We start from the raw sequence: 24,059 nt of genomic DNA, 5'->3' as shown, positions 1-24,059 counted from the left end.
TGGAAACTAGTTTTCCTAGGACACAGTGCTGGTTAAGAAAGTTGTGCAAAGACTGATACCGTATAAACACATATTCATATATCTTCCTTTAATTTCCTACTTTGGAACCATTAATATTATCATGTTCAATAATGACACTGAATTCAGAGAATAGAGATTAAACATGCCTACATTTAGTATATTCGTCTGCAAGCTGAAGTATTTTTCTAACAAACAGGGAAAATGTTAAAGAAGTAGTTAAGACAGAAAGTACAAAAATAAGCTATCGAGAGTTTAAGAGACAAAATCATCTATCTATTGAAAGGAAGTTACATTATAAGGATAAAGATCATGTCCTTTTTGACATGTACTGATAAGAGAAGTACAGGAATACAACCATGACTCCCATTACAGCATCAAACATTCTTTATGGTATTTTTATAATGCTTATTCTAAAATAAAGACAAGTTTTCAAGGATCATTCAAAGATTGTTTTTAGTTCAGTGGTATAATTATGCTATTAAAAGGTTTTTTTGGTCTACAAATGAGTGCAACACTAATTTAAAAAGATACAGGTTGATATGGGGTTTGGACGTCAGAGTCTTAAGAGTGGAGTACGTTAAAAGAACAAAGGCAGCTGTAACATGACAGGAGCTCTCTAAAGACACAGGGAAGAAAAAATGTCAATAAGCAGAAACTTACAGAAACTTCCCTTTCTTATTCAGTTAATTTTACAAAGGGAATTAATTCAAAATTCAATCCTAATACATAATACATATATACAATCGAACTTGACAGTAGAAAACAACTCTCATGTCATAAATATGGTACTTGTATATACTCATTAACTGAATAATTTTTACTGATGGAAAAATATGGTATTAATAATCATTTAAAGTTTTCTCAGTATTTCAACAAAGTTGCTAACTTATGTTAATAATTTATTATAAAAACCAGCTGAGGGCAATTTGATTAATTTTGTTACCCTAACGTTCAGATAATTGCTATTGACAACTTTGCATTAGTTAATGAAAAAATAAGGTCTTACATTTAATGTGAAAAACTAATCTTTTTTAAAACCCAAACATTATTCTCCCCTGGACTGCAAAAATTATCTCTTGTGCTACAAAGATTGAAGACAGTGGGTAGGAGAGTAGGGACAATACACCCACTTTCATTCTAGGGGCAAGATCATGCATATTAGAACACAGCCATAACATTTCAAGTACATTACAGAATTTTCATCAATTAGGTCTTTAAAATTTCAAGTAGAAAAAAAGAATTCCCAAATATGATGTTCAAATCAATTTAAATATTCAAAAAGTTCAGTCCCCATTCAGAAACAGATAAACAGTATATTTATTAAATGAGTTAAGACAAATAAACTTTACAAATAGACAAATAATAAAAGGCTCAGTGGCTAAAATAGATGGTAAGCATCATTGAAAGAAATCAACACCATCACGGTATCTCAGTTGGCTTACACGTGTAAAAAGAAATTTTCAAAGAGCAATTTCACAGAAATGAAGCCAGTTTTTTTTTTTTTTTGCTTATAAACAAATCACCATTTCTTGGTTCAAAACTGACATCTGTTATGAAAATTACCATATCACATATTTATAAGATGACAAGGAGTAACTCATCTTCAAAGTGCAAGTAAGTCTATTTACAACCACAAAAAAGGCAATGATGAGGAGAAAAAGATTTTTAAAAAATATACAAAGATTAAAAACATTTGGGATGCAAAATTAAACAATTTTTTGGTTAGAGGATAAAAAAGAAAACGTGATTGAATTACAGATGCTGATTTCAGCTATACATACTATATAATGGGATCCAAGATCTTTAACAGCTTGTTTGCATTTTTTTCCACTTACATAATGCTCTGGAAATTTCTGGTAGAAATTACAGTGTCTCAAAGAGAGAAATACACACTAAGCATGTCTTGCTACTACTTCATGGATGTCAATAAGACCCGTTTATGGATTAGAGTTGGTGTAAAAAGCCATTGCCTTGAGTTGAAAAATGAATACTGTAAAAGCTCAATACAAATCCTCCAAAGCACATGCATTTCTAAATCTTTTGGTAATTACATTCATATTTAAGCATAACCAAAATAAAAAAGAAAACTGAAAACATTTCCCTTTTCTCTATTCCCTATGCCTTGTAGGCTCTCCAGTTGATAGGGTAAATTTTTAGAGCTGAAAGGGTTCTTCAAGATAGTCTAGTCCACCACCCTCATTTAGGGTAAATGATTTCCCCAAGGTCATGCAGCACGTTAATGGCAAAATCAAGACTAGAAACCAGGTCCTGACTCCTAGCCTCGTATGCTTTCCAGCATATCATGCTACCTCTTTTTACAGTATGATTTGCTATAAATACCTGATGAATAATGTACAGTTACAAATGCTGACAGAGCCAATGTTCTTCTAAGTCTTGCAGAGGCTAACTGCAAAGGACTGATGGAGAGAAAAAGATTCTCCCCCACCCACCAAAAATATCAAGCACCATCAACTAAATGTTTCTTTGCTGGGTCAGCACTCTCAGATGTTGTAGTAGTCCTCGTAAACTTTATGTCAGCCTGAGGATTGTATATCTGATGCAATCTGGGCCCTAACACAATGCCAGTTCCTAAAAGGTAAAGACAAGAGGCAAAAAGGGGGAGAAGGTAGACAAAAGAAAAAAAGACTTAAAGACTCCAACTGGCTTACAGATGGGCATTCCAGCATATGGTTAATTATTACATCTAAATATGTATATTTTTAGGACCTTTCCCACCTTTTCACATAATCTCATTTTACCTAATTTGTTATTTGGCCACTTAAGAATGAAAACAAATGTATCAAAGACAATGGTGGTCATTATTTTTTTTAAACTGTGAGACTATTTTAGGCAAACTAAACTCTATGAGGAACATGTCAAACTGCAATGATTTCCTTAATTTGGTTCTGTTAGACCTGCCACCAAGGAATTAAAGGGGGTACTTCATGGGGCTGTTACCATCTTGAAATTTATTCCAATTGTGGTTAAAGAGAACAGACCGATGCACCATATATGTAGAATTGAGTAAAGAAGCTGAAATTTCTTTTTAAAAAAACATCGCTGTGTATTTATTTAATAAAAGGGCATATTTATTTATGTTTACAAACAAGTTTCAAAAACAAAAGGAAAACATGTATGCTTCTACTTATTAACCTTTTTCAAAATGCCAACAGCCCTCATGCTGTATGAAGGTTTCTAAGGATTTATTAGAAAAATCAATACAGTTCACTCACAGCTCACCAAGACATCACTGAACTAACATGTTTAGACAAAAACAAAAAGGACTAAAGTTCTCTTGTAGTTTGATAGTTTGATTTAATTTGATTTGCCTGAAATAACAAAAGCATTTCAAGCATCTTTCATTATGTAGTTGATGTCCTGCATTAAACAATCTACTAAATTCTGAACAAAGGTTATTAGCAAGTTTTCAAAAATTTTAAAAATTAAACAGTTGTTTCAAAACCATTAAGTAGTAAATGTATTTAAGAAACTAATTAGGACAGATGCCATAACTTCATTAGAACACCACTGCTCATGTTTTTTTGTTTTGTTTTGTTTGTTTTTTGTTTTTTTAAACAAAGCATTAGTGTTATCTATTTGGCTATTAGTATTAGCAATTTATCTACAATATTTAACAAGGTAAATTGTAGGCAAAAATTTAGTACAGTTTCAATAGAAACACCCCCCCCTTTTTTTCCTGAAAATACAGCAGTATTTGAAGGACTAATTTTTCTCTGCATCAGTTATAAGGAAGCTTCCCATCTATGAACAGGAACAAAAAAAGTATCTACAAACCTTGTAAACAGATCTGTATCATTTATAAACATAAATAATCCAAATTATCAACAGCCAACAGCAGAAATTAAAGCATCAATTCAATGATCCAGGGCTCTTTGCTTGCTTGCCCAGCTTTACTCCTCCCTCTCTCCCATCAAGGATTGAGATAAACTAAAGCTTTGCTAATACACTGTTCAGGACCATTCTTAGGTTCTACTGATGATCCACAGGTCAACTTAAGCTGAGTTACTGTTTCTGTCAGTTCATTTCTCCCACCCCCCAAAAAGCACCCTCAGTCTGGCAGAAAGCTTTGCTTTTTTTTTTTTTAAAAAAATAAATCTACATTCGTACAAGTGTGTCTTCTGTTGAAGTCCAAAGACAAGAATACTATCTTGTCCGTCACAATATGTGAAAAGACCCAGTTTCAATTTGTTTCTTTACAATGCAGCTAGTGTGTTAACATTCAGCTTACAATCAGAGTGATGTTTCCAAACTATGTAGTGGGCTTCCTGGGGATGAAGAGGTAGCAGACTTGTTCATTTCTATTGTAAGGTAAATCCCGCTGTCAACAGCATTGTTATTTTTGTTAGGAGAGGGTGGAGGACTGGAGTTACGTTTTGTAGGAGCATCATCTTCAGCATCAGTGTCATCAATAAGGGGGATATGAGGCTCTGAATCTTCTATCCTAAACTCAGGATGTGTCATAAAGTTGTGAATTGAACTTCTTGATTCCGGTTTTTCTAACCCTTCATATAAAGAACTACGAAATGCATTCACCACTCGAATCTGTAAACATCAGAAAACACAGAAAGATTATCAGTACGTCATTAGCTTAATTTAAAAATGGTTCATTTATGAGTTTGAATCCACAAACAGCTAGGTATGAGTGAATCATATTTGCATGTAATGCAGTGGAACTTGCAATACACTGTAAAAAAAAATGAATATTTTAGTAGGACACTACAGACCAACAAAACCACATACTCTAAGAATTAAGAGGTGTAGAATTCAAAGTAATACTAAGAAAATCTCATTGTCACTGGCTAAGAATTTAATAGCCATTTTATAGGATTTTTTTCCCTAAAAAAACAAAATCAAACAAAACAAACATAAAATTAACCATACACAGCTTTAGCTAATTTTTTAAATGAAAAAAATTATAATTTTTGAAAACAATTCAAATAAGTTAAACAAAGTCAAGCACAGAGGGTTACTATTAATCATGCTAGGAATTAGGGTGTCACCGACTATGAAAAAGCCAAGCAAATATAAGCCGAATGTCACAATGAACTCACATCTACCCCACTATGCCCTTAATTAAAAAATAAAAAGACAAAACCCAAATAAATATCTATAAAATGCCATTAAACAGCTATAAATATTTGAGTATATGCCATTTGTCAGTCAAGTGTTAGTGTTTTTCTCTATAATAATAAAACAAATAAATTTACATACTAAACTTCATTGGAAAGAACAGATTTAAAACAAAACAAAAAGCCCTCTGGGATCCTTCTGTGAAAAATTTCCCCAGGAGAAGACACAAAGTCTTCTAGCGTTTTCACCCTTAAACATATAGCTCAACAATTCACCTTCCTTCTCAGAAGTCTGCTGTATGGATGAAGAGAGGTTAACAAATAATTGACTCAAATACATTCCTGCACATACTGACGTTAGGTCTCATTAACCCAGTGTTGTAAATAGTTTAAAAAAAAAAAAAGACAAAATCCAAATAGCTGAGCATCTAGTATACATCAATTCAAATAGTGTTTGCCTTTGCTTTCTAATGAATCCTGTTTAGCAATGAAGACATCATTTACTCATAGTTAACAGAAGTAACTGATACTGATATTCCAAAAAAAAGATCACTAAAGTCATCTTATAAGTCACTAAATTCACCTCATAAGACAATGGCATTGAAAAAATTAATTTCTTCACAGGGATATTTGAATTTATTTTTTTGAAAATGTAGCAGTTTATGCCTACTTTTTACTGTATATATTTAAGGCATACAAGACTATTTGATATACATCTACACTATGAAATAATCATTACAATCAAGTTAATTAACATATCCACTACCTCACACAGTTATCATTTGTGTGTGTCGAGAACACTTGGGATTGTACCCTCCTAGCAAATTTCAAGTATACAATACAGTATAGTATTGTTACCTGTAGTCACCATGCTATACATTAGATCTCCAGAACTTATTCATCTTGTATAACTGAAATGTTGTACCCTTTGACCAACATCTCCCAATTCCTCCTCCCTCTAGCCCCTGGTAACCACCATTCTACTCTGCTTGTATGAGTCTGACTATTCCAGATCCCCACTTCTAAGAATTTATCCAAAGGAATTGAAATCAAGATCTTGGAGTGATTCCTGCACTCCTATGTTCACTGCTGTCAGTGGCCAGTAGGCACAGAGAATACAAACTGGAGGACCAGCCAGCAAGTCTGGTTAGTGATGAGAGCTGCTCAAGATGACTCTCAAGTTGTTGCTTATTTGACTTGGTTGCTGGTATTGCTAATGGAGCTAGAGAAGCAGTTGAGATGTTTTGTTTTGACCAGTCTGGGTAGAAGGGAGTAGTGAAGAATCAAGGGGAAAATAAAAGTCAATTTTTGAAACATGTTAAATCTGGGGAGCTGCAGAACATCCAAGTGAAAATATCCAGAGCTCAGAAGAAAGGTATGGGTTTAAGTTAGAGATTTGGGAGTCGGCAAAGCTCTGGGAGGGGCAGTGTAAAGAGTTATAAGCAGGTGAATGCAGTGAGTATATCTGTATAAACAATTACACTCACACCTGTGGCAGGTGAAATTAGATCCCTTTTTACCAAAGCTTTCCAATTTTGCTAAGATTTTTTTTCCTATCTAACAAAATGTATTAAGTTACCCTAGAACATCGAAGCTTGAAAGGATATTCGAGATAGTTTATTTCAACCACTTTACAAATAATGAAACTGAGCAACTAAGGACAGGTGGCTGCCTTACTGGGTCACTACAAATTAGTGCCAGAATGTCTTAGAACCAAGCTTTCTGTACTCCCAACTCCAGGTTCTTTCAAGTCAATAAAAGAAGAGAACATATGGACATCAGCTTTATAAGTAACTTCAGTAGAATAAGATACTTCCTAAGATTTAGGTCAGCACATTACAAGGACAGCTTAGAAATGCTGCAAGGCAATACAATTTTCAATAGACAGTTCTCACATTAGGCACACACAATAACATCTAGATTAACTAGGGGCCACGGAGCCAGATTTGCTTTACTTTCTACTCATAAATAAGAAAGCACTCTCGATCTAAGGCGTGACACTGACCTAGTTTATACTTGCCCTCATCTGTTACCTTCTATAGGTAAAATTCTCACAGTACTGTAGTAATTCTGAGTAATTAAAAAGTGCCAACTGTGTGCATTATACTGTAGGTAGACAGAAAACTATTTTAATACCACAAAGAAATCAGTTTAAGCAGAAAATGATTACCCATCTTTGACAATCCAACCCTTATTGTTTACCTAGTCCTTTAACTCAATTCTTTTAATAGCTATTAAGACCTACTATGCACAAAACTATAGCTCCTAAAATTATAAGAATTAAGAAAAATTCAACAATCCCTATGTCAAGAAAATTTTTTAAACAGTAAATTATTGAGGAAAAAAATCAGAGGCATGAATGAGGCACATATGGCAAACAAAAAATTGAAATGATTATTATGATCATAAAGTAATTTTAGGAAACTGAATATGTAAGCGTTACATTAAACTTTAAGTAACAAATCAAATTAAGATCATGTACCCTGCTAAACCACCCATTTTCTTAAATATAATCCTAACTTTTGATAGTAGAAAATATTACTGCCCAAAACACTGTATGTAAGGAGATGGCTTTAAACTATGAGGCTACTTAATCAGTAGCTGATATATCTTACCTTCTACAACAGACTGCCCATTTCTGAAATTTGTATTCATCACTACCTTTATTATGTGCACCATAAAGAATTTCAATGGTAAAGTAAAAGATACTGTGCAACAGGGAATAATATTCGAGGTTGCTTTTCAAAGCTGTGTACTTGCATATCAAATTTTCTCAAAGTGAGACTCACCTGTGTAATATATAATGTTAATTACCTGGAATGGGGTTGGAAAACATTTTCTGTAAAGGGCCAAATAGCAAGTATTTTAGGTTTAGTGAGCCATACGGTCCCTGATGCAGCTACTCAACTCTGCCTTTGTAGTGTAAAACTACCAGACAGTAATTAAATGAATGAGCATGGCTATGTTCCAATTAAAAACAGGCAACAGGCCAGATATGGCCCATAGGCTATGGTTTGCCAATCATTTATCTGGAAGTCCAAATTTTCTCTCAATTTCTCCTTTCCAGGAAGGCGTAACTATTGATTTAGCAAAAGAATTTACTAACCGTGAAGACTGATATTAGAAGGATACACTTTATAAAGAAAAACTATAGAAAGTTTCCTCTTCAGATTTTTAGAAGATCTGACTAATAAGTGAGGAAAAAAAGATGCCCTCTCCAGAGATGTTACAAGCCTAGTATATGACAAAGTTGAAATGGATTATAATTTCTTCATTTAGCACAGTAAAGACTCCAGATGAGTCTTTGAGGATAGTGGGGGAGGGGGAGGGACAAATTAGGAGTTTGGGATTAACATATACACACAGCTATATATAAAACAGAAAACCATGAGGACCTACTGTATACCACAGGGAACCCTATTCAATATCTTATACTAACCTATAATGGAAAAGAATCTGAAAAAGAATACATATATGTATAACTGAATCACTTTGCTGTACACTTGAAGTTAACACAACATTGTAAATTAACTATACTTCAGTAAAAAAAAAAAAAAGGTAAAAAAAAAAAGAGTCAAAGAAGTCTGACAAACACAGATATTTCTAAGATTATTCTATATTAGGGCAGGAAACCAGTGAGGAATTTAACCTTTCATTAAATGTATTAACACCATTACCCTCACTACATGTGCCCAGCAACTCACAGGTTTCATATATAGTTGTGCATCAGAAAAGAGCACAGAGCACATCACCTGAAGCAGGTGTGGGTGGCTATGTCTTCAGAGTTTGTGCTTGATTTGATATTTAATATAAAGCCTGGAATACAATTATACAGAGAAATACAATAAATATGATACACCTAAGGTCATGTGATACCACTCCAAGTGAAAGAAGTCAATTACTTAAAATTTTCTGAAGTAAAAATAAACAGAATATATACCACCTAGGAGATAAACTTGTCAAAAAAAGTTTAACATAAAGCTAATCAAGAGGAAACAACCAAATCCAGAATGCAGGACACTTTATAAGACAATTTGCCTAGATTTTTTAAAAAAGTCAATGTTACCAAAATTAAAGGTAGAGAAAATGGATCCAGGTTAAAGGAAACTGAAGAGTCATAAACACATGTTATTGAATGTCTTTCCTTCGATCCTGGATCAAAAAAGCTATAAAGGACATTTTGCGGGCAACTGGAGAAATCTGAATATGGACTGTATATTAGATAAAATGGTATCAAAGACAGATTTCTTGGATGTGATTATACAGTATGATTATATAGGAGAGCACATACTGAAGTATTTAGAGATATCTGGCATTTATGATATCTGCTACTTACTTTCAAATGGCTCAAAAAAAGTATATATTAATATTATATAGATAAAGTAGACATCATAAAATATTAGGAAGTGGTAAATCCAGGTGAAGATTATTCATATATTAATCTTTCAACTTGTCTGTCAGTTTGAAATTTTTCAAATTTAAAGTTTTGAGGGGAGGGATTAAGTCTCAGTTTGGCTCCTTCTTGTGGGATATAAACAGATATTTACTTTCCATTCTAGCCCCATCAACTCCTTAATTTCCATTACTCCTTTAGTATCAAACTACGTCAGTTGAGGTCTGCTTTCCCCAGTCGACAAATTCTGTCAGGTCAGCTTGGGAATCATTTCCTTTCGGTAATTTTTCCTGACTTCTCAGGGTGGGTTAAGGACCCTGTTATAATATTCTCTGTTTCATCACCATGTAGAAATCCCCAACTCCTTGTTTACTTCCCTTACTAGATGACAAGATCTGGAGGTTCTAGCAGCCTTGGCATATAGTAGGCCTTCCACTGTTTATGAAATACAGCTAAATGAACACTAATAGTAGGAGATGAAGGGATGAGTGGTAATATGTCCTCGAAAGCCAGGAATAATGTGAAATCCATAGGAGGGAGGCATGCAACTGACATCAGCCATCCCAGGAGTAAGGCCAGGCAATTTGCATACACCATTTCATTCAGGTAGGTAGTACCACAGTAATTTCTAAAAGGAAGATTCCTATCTGTCCACGTATGTAAATTTAACATCCTGTCTAAATGTTACAGGGTCAGTTTGTCTTTACAGCACTTGTCTGCTCTTTGCTCTACATCATGTTGCCTCTGCTTATTAGCCATGGACAAGTCATTTAAACTCCAAGTCAGTTTTCACACCTATAAAATGGGGATAGTTCCTGTTCTGCCTGTTTTGCAACACTGTCAAAAATAACAAATGAAAATTACTTAAGCAAAGAGTGAACAGATAGGCTCTGCGTAAACAGCATTGTTTTCTCCCCTCAATTCATCCTCTCCCCAGCTTCCCAAGGTTCCTCTAATCCTTAATTGGCTAAAGACCAAATGGAAAAGATAGGTTTCTGGCCAAATCAGGTATCTTAGCTGACTTCAAGGGTAGGCATGAGGAATGGGTGGGTTTGTATCTTTAATGCCTCTAATATACTAAGAATCCACCATGTACTCAAGACACTAATTCAGAGTAAGAACGATATAGGTTATAAGACTTCTGGAGAGTTTACTAAAAACCTTTTACTAAAAGTCATTTACTAAAAACCTGAAAGAAAATCTGTCATTCTAGTCAATTAATGAAAATTATGACTTATAATAATTAATCAGTATAAATCACATGATCATCTTTCAACAGATGCAGAAAAGCACTTGATAAAATTCAACATCCATTTATGATAAAAGCTCTTAACAAAACAGGTACAGAGGGAACATACCTCAACATAATGAAGGGACAAACCCAGAGCTAACATCATACTTAACAGCAAAAAGCTGAAAGCTTTTCCTCTAAGGTCAGGAACAAGACAAGGATGTTCACTCTTGTCACTTTTACTCAACATAGTACTGTAAGTCTTAACTAGAGCAATTAGGCAAGAAAAAGAAACAAAAGGCATCCAAATTGGAAAGGAAGACATAAACCTGTCACTGTCTGCAGATATTATATATAGAAAACCCTAAACACTCCATCAAAAAACTGTCAGAACTAATAAACGAATTCAGTAAAGTTGCAAGATACAAAATCAATATGCAAAAATCTGTTATATTTCTTTACACTAATAACCTATTTGAAAGGGAAATTAAGAAAACGATCCCAGACTTCCCTGGTGGCACAGTGGTTAAGAATCCGCCTGCCAGTGCAGGGGACACAGGTTCAAGCCCTGGGCAGGGAAGATCCCACATGCTGAGGAACAACGAAGCCCGTGTGCCACAACTACTGAGCATGCGCTCTAGAGCCCACGAGCCACAACTACTGAGCCCACGTGCCACAACAACTGAAGCCCGCACGCCTAGAGGTCAAGCTCCGCAACGAGAAGCCACCACAATGAGAAGCCAGTGCACCGCAAGGAAAAGTAGCCCCCGCTCACTGCAACTAGAGAAAAGCCCATGCGCAGCAACGAAGACCCAGTGCAGCCAAAAATAAATAAATTAAAAAAAAAAGAAAACAATCTCATTTACAACTGTATCAAAAAAATAATAAAATATGTAAGAATAAATTTAACCAAGGAGGTGAAAGACCTGTATATCGAAAACTACAAGACATTAATGAAAGAAACTAAAGATGACACAAATAAGTGAAAAGATACTCCATGTTCACAGATTGGAAGAATTCATATTGTTAAAATGCCCACATTATCCAAAGCAACACAGATTCAATGAAATCCCTATCAAAATTCCAATGGCATTTTTCACAGAAATAGAACAAACAATCCTAAAATTTGTATGGAACCACAAAAGACCCAAACAGTCAAGACAATCTTGAGAAACAGGAGCAAAGCTGGAGGCTCCCTGATTTCAACTATATTACAAAGATATAGTAATTAAAACTGTATGGTACTGGTATGAGTTTGCATAAAAATGGACATATAGATCAACGGAACAGAACAGAGACCCTAGAAATAAACGCATGCACATATGGTCAATTAATTGACAATAAAGGAGTCAAGAATATACAATGGGGAAAGACAGTCTCTTCAATAGGTGGTGTTAGGAAAATTGGACAGCCACGTGCAAAAGAATGAAACCGTACCACTATTATCTCACACCACACAAAAATGAACTCAGAATTGATTATAAAGACTTTAACGTTAGACCTGAAACCATAAAACTCCTAGAAAAAAAACATAGATGGTAAGTAAGCTCCTTGACATAGGATGATGATTTTTTGAATCTGACACCAAAAGCAAGAAAAGCAAAATTAAACAAGTGAGATTACATCAAACTAAAAAGCTTCTACACATTAGAGAAAACTATGAACAAAATGAAAAGGCAACCTACAGAATGGGAGAAAATATTAGCAAATCATATATCTGATATAGGGCCAATATCCAAAATATACAAAAAACCTGTACAACTCGATAGCAAGAAAACCAAACAATCCAATTAAAATACGGTCAAAAGATCCAAACAGACATTTTTCTAAAAACTATCTACAAATGGCCAATAGGTATATGAGAAGATGCTCAATATCACTAATCATCAGGGAAATGCAAATCAAAACCCACAATGAGGTATTACCTCACATCTGATAGAATGAAACAGAAACAACCTAAGTGTCCACTGATGAATGGATACATATGGTATACACACACACACACACACACACAAACACACACAGAGGAACATTATTTAACCATAAAAAAGGAAATTTTGATATTTGTGAAAACACAGATGAACCCTGAAGGCATTATTATCCTGAGTGAAATAAGTCAGAGAAAGACAAATACCGTATGATCTCTCTTATATGTGGAATCTAAAAAAAAGTGAAACCCAAACCAAGCTCATAGATACAAAAAACAAATTGGTTGCTGTAAGAGGTGGGAGGTGGCCAGTGGTGTGAGAAATGAGTAAACTTAAAAAAAAAACAAAACTGAAAAAAAATTAAAAGAAATGTACTTTCCCTACTTCTTTGGAAAACTTAATAGAACATTTTCTTATCTAGGAAGCAATTCTAAATTAAATTGATTATATAAATGAAAAAACCCACATACATACCAAAGAACTCTGAAGCTTATACAGGGATGCACTCTCAAAACAAAACAAAATAAATTAAAAATTCACAGCAAGGCCACAAAGTCCAAGCTAAGAAGGCAAACACCTGGCTATATGCTCAGAACTTTTCTTCAGGGTACTAACTTACTTTACAAACTGAAAAAGATACAAGTCAGAATGCTTAAGTCCATTTTTAGCTTTAAGAATGCAATTTCTTGGTTCTGTTAGATCAGTTTCAAATCACATGCTTTTGGGAATCATGCAGTATGGAACATGTTGAAAGGCATATACTCAAAAATTTATAGTCGTTTCACAAATTCTAAGCTACAATTTTATTCCCCATATTAACTATCAGAGTTAGCATAGAGACAAGCTCACAGATTTCATGTCTGATCTTTGGTTGCAATTGTTCCACCTGTTATCTAACCCTCTAAGAAATAAAACAATCACAACGACAACACTTTGAGGTCTCAATCCACTTTACGAAAAGAAAGCTTTATGAAAAGCCTGAACAATGAATTTAAACATTAAGGAGAAAATGAGAAACGTTAGGTGTGTGAAGTAGGAAATGTTAATTTCATGCACTTAGGAACACACACTCACACCCCACAGTAGTAGAAGCAGTAGAAGAGGAAAACACTACATGTGTAGGGGTAGAAATATTTGTTACATCATGATGCTGGCTGGCGATGGAGGGTTGCCGCCTTAGAGCCCCCTGAATGGAACTTCCACTCTGGAAAGCATTCACTACATCCATCTGCAAGGAATCAGAGATTGTGACAGCTTGCTCAGCAAGAGAGAGAGAGAACAAGAGAAAGGACCATTCCATCTATCAACATATAAAAAGTAAAGAAAAAGGCACTTTTTACAGAGCAGATAAATAGGCAAGAGTAGCATTTGGAGATGAAGTGGGGGGAAAAAAGCTAGGAAAAAAGGAGCTTGGGGCATATAGACACATTCTTTCATGGTCAGTTAAAACTTTCACCCATTCCAGGCACCAGTACTATTTTTCAAAAGAATAAGTTTTGTGGGTTGGGGAGGCTGGAAAGGAAGCAAAGGAGCACATTCAAACCTCCTCCCCAGGCCCGAAAGCCCTGGGGTCCCGTTCCCATCGTCTCTCCTACCTCTCCACCAGACCCATACCTGCGTTTGGATTCTGTTCAGACCTCTAAACCACAAGATCTGGCCACGCCGTAACTCCCGCTCAGCGTGATCAATCTCTTCCACGTCCTCTGCTAACTCCTCCTCAGGTATTTCTTCCTTTTGTGTTCCATGACCAGCTTCTTTTAGGAATTTTAAACGGCTAGTTGGAATTGTTGAAATAAGCTACAACACAGGGGAAAGAACTCAGAAACAAATCATATCAAACTACAATTAAACCGATCAACTTTAATACAAAAAAGGTATGGAAAGTTACAAGGATAGCCAACTATCTTTACCAATGAAGCAATGAGATCCTGTCCATCAGAGGCTTTCTTTCTCAGAACAAAAAATATCCTTCTCTTAGCTACACAAAAGATTTAAGTTTGAAGGCTAAAAAGTTTTCCTGAATGGAAATAACCTGATTACATTTTCATATTTTATTTAGGACATTCAAGACAGTAAATTATACAACCATGCTTTGATATATACATATTTCCTTAAACTCACATTAACGATATTTATTTCAAAAAAAATGAAAATAGGTGATCTTATATGATGCAAAAGAAGTTTACATTTCATTAGTGCTTTAAGAATTCAATGAGAAAAAACATACCAAAATTCAGAAAATCTTCAAGGCTGAGCTGAAAATAGCTTTTGTTTATTGAATGTATTTATTTTCATAAAGTACAACTATTTAAAATTGGATTAATACTGATTGAGAATGACACGAAACAAGAACAGATGCCCGAGAAGACAATAAAAAATACCAAAATACCAATATGTATTAACTTATAGGTGTTCACAGCCATTCCTTAAGGAAGCTGGGAGAAACAGGCATGCAGTCAGAATCAGAACTGCTCAGAGAACTTCTAGTCCAACCAACTCATTTTAGAGATGAAACAGGTTCAGAGACACTGCAAGTGACTTGTTCATGGAGTGACTAAGACCCTAGCTTTCCTGACCAACAAAATCAGTGCTTTCTACCATCGCACACTTAAAATCAATAGACGACGTCAACCAAGGACAGTAATTGATGCCTGTTAGGCGTGTACACTGTACTGAATTTCCTCTTCCTGAAATTTGCCAGATTTGGGGGGAGGTTGTAGGGTTCGGTTTTGCCTGTGAGGGAACATTATGAAGTAACTAGAATGGTAATAATAATAATAAAAAAACTGTGGGCCCAGTACGGATCCTGCTTAAAAGAAGATCTCAATGAAAGAGGCTTTATAATGAGTAAGAAGAGAAAGCTCAGAACCTAGAAACACAATTAAGAAAAAGGTGAGATAAAAGGCACATAAAGACTGAGTTAAGGTTAAGTACAATCTGAATATTCAGTCTGACTGACTTGCAAAATGACAGTAAATTAGCTCACACCAGTTACACACCATAACATAGGCTGGTTTTCATTTATGAAAATGTTGGTACAGATTTTCTATCAGTTTTATAGTGATGGTAATGGATTTAAAATGAACAGCACACACACCGTTACCACTTATCTTTAAAAAAATAATGACATATATCTGCAAGTCAGCTATCCATAGTGAAGATTAAGGATATCTAATTTTTCAGGCATTGTATTTTATACATACACTGTTGAAGCCATTTGATCCAAATAATCTAAAATGTCATTTTGTGGCCTATTTTTCCAGACACCAGTATTTTTATTGAAACATTCTTCACATCAACTGAAACTCAAGATTTTTCCAATGCTACATTTTTATTAAATTACATAACAAAATGATAAAAAATCTAAAGTATATAATATTTTTATTAAAATATTAAATCTGAAAATGCAAAAGTAGGTCATAGAGCAAAAGATACAGATATTAGCATTCTAACCAGTTATAAATGCATCAACTTAGTTGTAAAATTTGTTCTAAAAAACAGAATGAAAACTACTTAGAATCAAGTTATAGAACTGATTAAAGAATATACACACTAGAAATTTTTTTTTAAAAATCACTGTAGGTTTGAACAAAAAATGATGAGATTTTTTTACCTGGCCCCAGAGTAACGTTCCCATTCCTAGGAATATTGACCATAGCCACTGTTCTATTGAAAGTTCTGAACAACTGAAAGGTTTTCCACCAAACTGCACAATTATTATCTAGAGGAATAATCAAGAATAAATTTATTTAGTGAAGTTGTTGACTTATACTCTGGCCCATGCTCCTTATCTCATTGTGGACTTGTAATGAACAGACCAGTAGCTGGTCCACAGACCACACTTTGAGTAGCACGAAGGCATTGAAGAATGATACCCTACATCAACTGTTTTGGGTATATCAACCTATGCGAGGAACTAAGTTTTATCAGACTTGCTTGATAGACAGAGAGGCAGTTACATTTTTGCAATCCCCATATATTAAAAACAGATAAAATAAACCTAACTTTAATAGTAAGTAAAAACTAAAATTTTAGCGTGTCATGAACAATGAATTTTTTATAAAATACTTCCAGAAACTACACAACAAGTAAGCAACACTTCCCCTAAAGTTTATAGAAGCTGAAAGCTAAAACAGAAACAGTCTGCACAGAAATAATTAAGTCTAGGGTTTTGGTTTTGGTATCCACAGTACACAAGGTATAGACTGAATAAACTTCAAAATTCTTAGATCTTCATTTTGAAACTAGCATCATCCTTAAAAGCTCACCTTTTAAGTTTAAATCTTACTGTGTTTACTGACCTCCTGGTGTGATCAAGCACCGTTCACTTACCTGCTTTGATTCCAGATTCTGCTATTAACAACCATTTACACAGAGGAGTACCATAGAATCCAAGATGACATAAAAACATAGGTACAGTATATAATTATGTAAAATTTACCATATGTAAAGTGATGCTTAGTTTTGTCCTTAGAATGACCTTTATCAAAATGGGAAAATTCGGTCCTTTCTACTTCATCTCAACCCCACTTCTCTCACCCATTCTCCCACTCCTCTTCTACCTTGTTTTGACAATATTACAAAATGGAAAACTGGCACATACCAAGTCTGGACGAGGCCATTCAGAATCACATGGATTTTAAAATATGCATCTCAAAACCTTTTAGTTTTTAATAATGAACTCAACTGTACAAATACAACTACTATTAGTTGCTAGAAGCACTTAAGGGATCACTCTAGCTGGACTAAAAAGTGGTTGACTATAAGACTGGCCTTGAATAATATAAAAATTACAACAGTTTTCATAATAACAATGTAGAATAATCAGAATCACAGTGAGTGTGAAGTATCACAGCCACAGAACCAGTAGTGCAATTAAAGTAGTATTAGTTTAATGTACTCATTCACATGTAGAATTTCAGGATGGGGCAAATTTTCACTCGAGTTCTTTTGATGTCATCAAGGCAATACACAGAAGGCCCACACATTGCAGTCAAGTAATTTCTGGAACAAGCCACCTGTTCACCTAAGATCTCCACATAATAATCATATTTGAAACTATCGTTTACAATTACCCACCTGTACCACAAATGTGCCTAAAACAATTGTGCAGAAGATGGCATTATTAAAGATTCCTTCAAACACATTTCTTTCACCATGAATTTTCCGAGCATTTATTTCGTTGAAAAGTTGCATCAGTACAAAGGTATTAAAAACAATAGTATAATGTTCCGATGGAGGAGCATGCAAAGGAGCATTTCTTCCACTATCAATATCGAAAAACTTTTCTCCTGAAAGAATGAGAAATTACCATTTTGTAATTATCATACAAAATAATTTAACATTTCAAGGAAGTATGCAATAAAACCTAGTCAGACCTTTCTTGGCTCTCACAAACGGCAGCACAGAAAGAGCTGGAAGGGACCTGGGATTCTATAGTACAACCCTCTTTTATTTTATACAGGAGGAAACGGAAGCCCCCAAAACTATGGTGACATGTTCAGGATCACATATCTAAGTTAGTGGTAAAGCCAAGGACAAGAAATTAGGACTCTTTTTACTCCCCCTACTGCCCCAATCTATCACACTGCCTCTCAAAATGTACTAAGGATCCACTGATCAACAGAAGAAATTAAAGATAAATGGGGAGTCAGAAAGAAAATAACTTCTGTTCTTGAAAAATTTGTAACATTAAAACCATCTGGGATATTAGCTTGGAACAGAAACAACTGAAACTTTATCAGGCATTAAATTCTTACCAGCAAACAAGAGTGTAAAGACTACTACAAGCTGATAGAATGCATGACCCAAAATATTCTTCATCATTGTGCGTGAGATGAGAGGCTTATTTCTACCATAAGGTTTCCGAAGCAGGAGAGACTCAGTGGGGGGTTCAGTTGCCAGAGCCAGGGAAGCGAGAGTATCCATTATGAGATTTACCCACAGCATCTGCACAGCCTTAAGCGGTGAATCCTAGAAAGGACACGTTTCTTAATAGACATTTACAACTATTCAAGGACTCCGCAATTCTCAGGAAGCCGTTTCTATTTAAAAACTTAACAGAACAGGATAACATTTTTATATTAATTAACCTGAAGTACTAAGCTTCAACTTATTTAAATATTTAAGTACTTTAAAAAGGCAGGTTATGCATATTTTTGCTCTAAAATAAACAAGTTTTAATGGATAAATTGTCAACCTACTTGAGTAATACAGGCGCCCGTGAAAGCAACAATCACTGCTACTACATTAACAGTAAGCTGGAACTGAAGGAATTTTGAGATGCTATCATAGACATTTCGGCCCCACATAACTGCTTTAACAATGCTTGTAAAGTTGTCGTCTGTGAGAATAATATCAGATGCTTCTTTAGCTACGTCAGTTCCAGCGATACCCTATTAAAGAAAATTTCTGTGAATTAGACTGAATGTTTAAAATATAACCTTTAAATATTTGAAAGGACAGTATATATTTTATAAACAAAAATTTACCATTATACTTAATAATTACTGACTTAAATTTACCGTAAAAGGGGGTAATATAGTTAGTCTAAGATATTGTACTATCTCTCAGAAAGACATTCTATCTCAGCAGAAATCGAACATAATGAACGAGGCACTGACAATAATGTTCAAATTGAGTTTAAAAAACCAAAAAGAGGAATGGACACAGGCACTACCCAAGTTCCTTCCAAAAGTCACACTAAAAGATATTTTTTTTAATTAAAAAATAAAAACTCACAAAGTTAGTGGGAAAAGAGACATTGCAAAAACATCTTAAGAGGCTGGAAAGCAGATAACCAAGTAGGAAGAAACTCAGCAGACCCCAGAAAGCTGAATCCTAAATCAACAGTAGGAGAGCAGAGTAGCAGCCTTTCTGCACTACAGGACTCTCCTATGTGAGGCTCAGGACTCGGCAGCACCAGGCAGCACTGGAGGTAGGGGTGAAGGCGTGAATAAGAACAGGAGGATTCTTAAAGTCTACCGAAGACGCTGAAGCAGTACTTAGAGGGCCCAAACTAAGAATAACAATGTCCCTCAACAGTGGAATGGGATGGATTAATAAGTTGTGGATTGATAAAAACGAGTGAACTACAGCTATGTACAGTAACACAGATGAATCGCACATGAAAAATGATGAATAAAGGAAGATGGACTCAGAATAATACATGATATATGATTCTTATGTACAAAGTTCAAAAACAGACAAAAGGAATCTTCAGAATACTGGTTACCTCTGCAGAGAGAGACGGCAGTAATTAGAAGGGAGTGTGGTTGAGGCATCTGGGGGCATAGGTCATATTCTATTTCTTGCCTTGCATAGAACAGGTCTGTTTACTTGTGATAATCCATTCACTGTTTACTTATGACATAGACACTTTTCTGTACGTGTGTTATATTTTAATAACAAAATTAAAAGAAAAGGCAGCTAGAGCCTCAGAGTCCCTTCCCACATCCATGCAACCAGGAAGTTTGACACCCTCTAACCTGGCAGAAGACTGCCTGCTAATTTACTAGAGAGGGTATAACAGAGAACGTTTAGACTGAACGATACCAAGTGCTGCTGAGTATAGGAGGTGCTATATTGAAAAAAAGGGGTTAAGAGTAACTCTGTTTAATGAATGTAGAGACCACTACCCTTCTTTTTTCTACTTGTTTCCCAGAATACCAGTATTCAGGATTGCCCTCTAGGTAGCACATCTGAAAATTCTTTCCCGAAAATCTGATCATCATAGGAGAAGAGACCTAAAAATACTGAAAATTCAAGGTACCCTAAGGAAGTGAAATGGCCAAGCCAGATCACTTTACTGGGAAGCTTCTGGTCGATAAATCCCACTTAGAGGCCTAAGACTTTCCAGCTTTTCAGCTTTCTACTGGTAAAATATGCAGAGACAACCAAGAATCACTTTGACATCTGAAGAAAGCACTAACCTGAAAGACAGAGACTAAACCAAAAGGCATATGGAGACACAAACACTACACAGAGATAAAAGCTGATTTTTATTAAAAAAATCAAATCCTTAGGCAAAAGGTCAGCAATGAAACAAGAACAAGAACTCAGAGATCCAAAAACAACTCTTGGAAATTAAATATATGATCACAGAAATGAAAAAACAACAGAAGTTGAGGAAATACTCAACTGCAAGATGACAAAGGTACGGTAGACAGGAAAAAAGAGACAAGATAATAAGGTAAGTCCAAGAGGTTCAAAAATCAGAGGGGACTATTCCACAAAGAAGAGACACTGGAGAAGACATAAGATGAGTATAAGAAAATGTCACAAAATTGAAGAAAATCAGTTTTCATAGTAAAAAGTTGCCCTAAGACAAACCATCACATTTCAGAGGACTGAGAACAAAGGAAAGACTTATATACCTCCAAAAAGTGTGTGTGGGGGTGGGGTGGGGGAGAAGGAGGTTCAAAATTCAAAATGGTATGTAATAACAATGGAGGTACAAATTCAAAATTCTGAGTGAAAATTATTGTCAACCTAGATTTTTATACCAAGTCAGACTAAGTATCAAGGAGGATTCTTTGAGGAGAGAATAGAGATTTCAGTCATAAAAGTTATGAAAAAGTTTAACTCTCATGAAGCCTTTTTCTCAGGGATCTACTGGAGGAGATGGCTTTACTACATGAGAGAGTAAACCAAAAAAGACATTGACATCAAATTCAGGAAATTCAAAATCCAACATAAGAGAGAGGAAAAGGAAATTCTTAGGTATGGAGAAAGAAGAGACAGCTGTGTAGCAGGCTTAGCAAACAGTCCAGATTGAAGCACATCAGAAGATCTGGGAGAGGTATCTCTAAGAAGGCAAAACTGGTAAAAGTGCCTGATGTCTCTGACATAATGAAAGGAGAATTTGGTGATGAATTAGTATTAAGTACATAAAAAACTAAGACAATAAATACATAAATAATTTAAAGATTAAAAAGTGAATTGAAAAAGAAAATGTATAGGGAATACAAAAAGTTGTGCAAGGAAGTGAAAGTAATTATAACAGACCACATGGCTCAGCTTGGAACAGAATTTCTAATCACAATAAGGATGGTATATTGACTGACCTCTAACTCTGATGGAAGAATAACAGGATGGGTAGTGTGTGTGAATGCATACAGGTGTCTGTGTGCCTGTGAAAGTGCTAAATCCTTATCTTCCTTAATGAAGAGTCATTAACAAATGCTTTATATTAAAAAAATTTAAAAAACTATGAATTGGGAGATGGGGATTGACATATATACACTATTGATACAATGCATAAAATAGATAACTAGTGAGAACCTACTGTATAGCACAGGGAACTCTACTCAGTGCTCTGTGGTGACCTAAATGGGAAGGAAATCCAAAAAAGAGTGGATATATGTATACATATAGCTGATTCACTTTGCTGTACAGCAGAAACTAACACAACATTGTAAAGCAACTATACTCCAATAAAAAAATTAATTAAAAAAATATAAAAAATTTAAAAACCCTTGTAATCATGCCATTTAGATACATGGAGGCAAACAACTAAGGAAAACAAACAGTTGGTTTCCTTTAGTCAAAAACTAGCTGGAAGAAATGATATGTGGTAGGGGACACAGTTATTACGTCTTGTAGAACTGTTTGACTTGTTAAATGCTATGCAATATTGTTTTGATAAACACAAAGTCCAAAACAAGCTTTTCTCAAAATACTCCATGAAGGAGCAATCTTAATTTAAAATTTTAGTCTCTAACTCCTAATCCGTATACTTTACTTTTTTTTCTTTTCCTTTTTCCGGCTGCACTGCGCCGCCGCTTGTGGCATCTTAGTTCCCCGACCAGGGACTGAACCCGAGCCCTCGGCAGTGAAAGCGCGGAGTCCTAACCACTGGACTGCCAGGGAATACCAGGGAATTCCCTGTATATTTTTTTAATGTGCAACATATTTAATACATCTAAACCCAACAGGTTTCCTTGCCTCTAATCATCCTCCATCTTTTGCAAATGCAAATCTCACACTCCCTTGTTCAAAATCTTTCAAAATTTAAAAAGCTACTTTAAGATGTTCGCCTGTCGATGCAGGGGACACGGGTTCGTGCCCCGGTCCGGGAGGATCCCACATGCCGCAGAGCGTCTAGGCCCGTGAGCCATGGCTGCCGGGCCTGCGTACCCGGAACCTGTGTTCCGTGGCGGGAGAGGCCATAACGGTGAGAGGCCCGCGTACCACAAAATAAATAAATAAAAAAGATGTTAATTGTGTCCAAATAAAAACTAGTTTCATAGTGAAACAAGTTTGGGCAACTCCCCATCAAAAAACATTAAAACAGCTTTTTATAAGCTTCTTAGAGCTGTATGCTAGCATGCATTGTGAGTCTCCAAATTTGTTTTACTGCATCAGAAGCCTGCTTGGAAAGTGCTGATCTACAGGATACAAGAACAAATTCCTCACCTTCATATTCAAGGCCCTTCTGATCGTCACATGCCAGTACCCACCACCACCACACCCTCTTCTAGTGAAGTTAAACTACTTGTAATTCTCAGAGGGTCTCTTAGCAGTACTTTTCTCCCTCTCTCCATTCAAATGGCACCTCTTTCAGAAAACTTTCCCCAGTCTCTACAGGCAGAGTCAAGGACTTCTTCCTTGAGGCACTCCCTGTGCAGTGTTTAGCTCTTCACTGGCTGCCACTGTGCTTCAGTGATTTACTTCCTTGTGTGCTGAACCTTTAGGAGGCAGCAACTACTCACCTGTAATGTTTCTGGACCAGAATATTGAAAACAGCTTCTTAAGGTTTGGAGGAGAAACAAATTATTATTAACCCAAAGTCTAAAAACACTTTAAATTAAATGAAGATATTTTAATTACCTTAGCGAAGATTTTACTATCACAGATGCATATTTGGTTACAGAAATACATCATGGCATTCAGTCTATGATGACAGAAATATCTGTACATGTGTGGTTAACTGAATTTTGGTAAGAATAATGCAATATAATTTAAAAATAATGTAATCATATTTTAAACACAGCATGGAAGCTTGCTATCTAAAGGAATTCTGAAAGGAGTGGCTAAACGGGAAAATGCCAGGCCTCTTTGCAATGTACTCACATTAGAGTCCCTTTAATTTATTGTTGTACATTTTATCTTAATGTTGAATTTACTAAATGTAAGTGCGTATGTGTGTATACATACATACACATACCTATATATATAAAGAGAGAGACAGAGAATACAGTGTTTTAAAATGCTATTTCTGCCTGAAAAGTAAGAGACAGGTTTAAAAAGAACTAATCAATAGCAGTTTCTCGGGCTTCCCTAGTGGCACAGTGGTTAAGAATCCGCCTGCCAATGCAGGGGACACGGGTTCGAGCCCTGGTCTGGGAAGATCCCACATGCTGCAGAGCAACTAAGCCCGTGCGCCACAACTACTG

The 24,059-nt window shown here is 35.4% G+C and overlaps 1 protein-coding gene across 4 annotated transcripts in view; it reads right to left on the bottom strand.

Annotated features, from left to right (window-relative positions):
- Nucleotides 1–1,320: 1,320 nt before the first annotated feature.
- The window catches only part of ATP2B1 (ATPase plasma membrane Ca2+ transporting 1), a 132,018-nt gene continuing 109,279 nt past the window's right edge, over nt 1,321–24,059 (bottom strand). For 2 of the 4 annotated variants that reach the window (XM_060164965.1, XM_060164966.1), the window contains exons 16-22: nt 18,867–19,058; nt 18,423–18,636; nt 17,743–17,954; nt 16,277–16,384; nt 14,278–14,460; nt 13,778–13,891; nt 1,321–4,584 (exon numbers count right to left, since the gene is read on the bottom strand). In XM_060164965.1, coding sequence (XP_060020948.1) covers nt 4,273–4,584; nt 13,778–13,891; nt 14,278–14,460; nt 16,277–16,384; nt 17,743–17,954; nt 18,423–18,636; nt 18,867–19,058 — 1,335 coding nt within the window. In that variant the 3' untranslated portion in view covers nt 1,321–4,272. The remainder of the gene's footprint in view (nt 4,585–13,777; nt 13,892–14,277; nt 14,461–16,276; nt 16,385–17,742; nt 17,955–18,422; nt 18,637–18,866; nt 19,059–24,059) is intronic. The other 2 variants (XM_060164967.1, XM_060164968.1) reach the window with 2 other exon arrangements.

The sequence above is a fragment of the Lagenorhynchus albirostris genome, chromosome 11 (assembly GCF_949774975.1).
Source record: "Lagenorhynchus albirostris chromosome 11, mLagAlb1.1, whole genome shotgun sequence".
Classification (NCBI taxonomy): domain Eukaryota; kingdom Metazoa; phylum Chordata; class Mammalia; order Artiodactyla; family Delphinidae; genus Lagenorhynchus; species Lagenorhynchus albirostris.
This window is presented reverse-complemented; position numbering and strand designations above follow the sequence as displayed.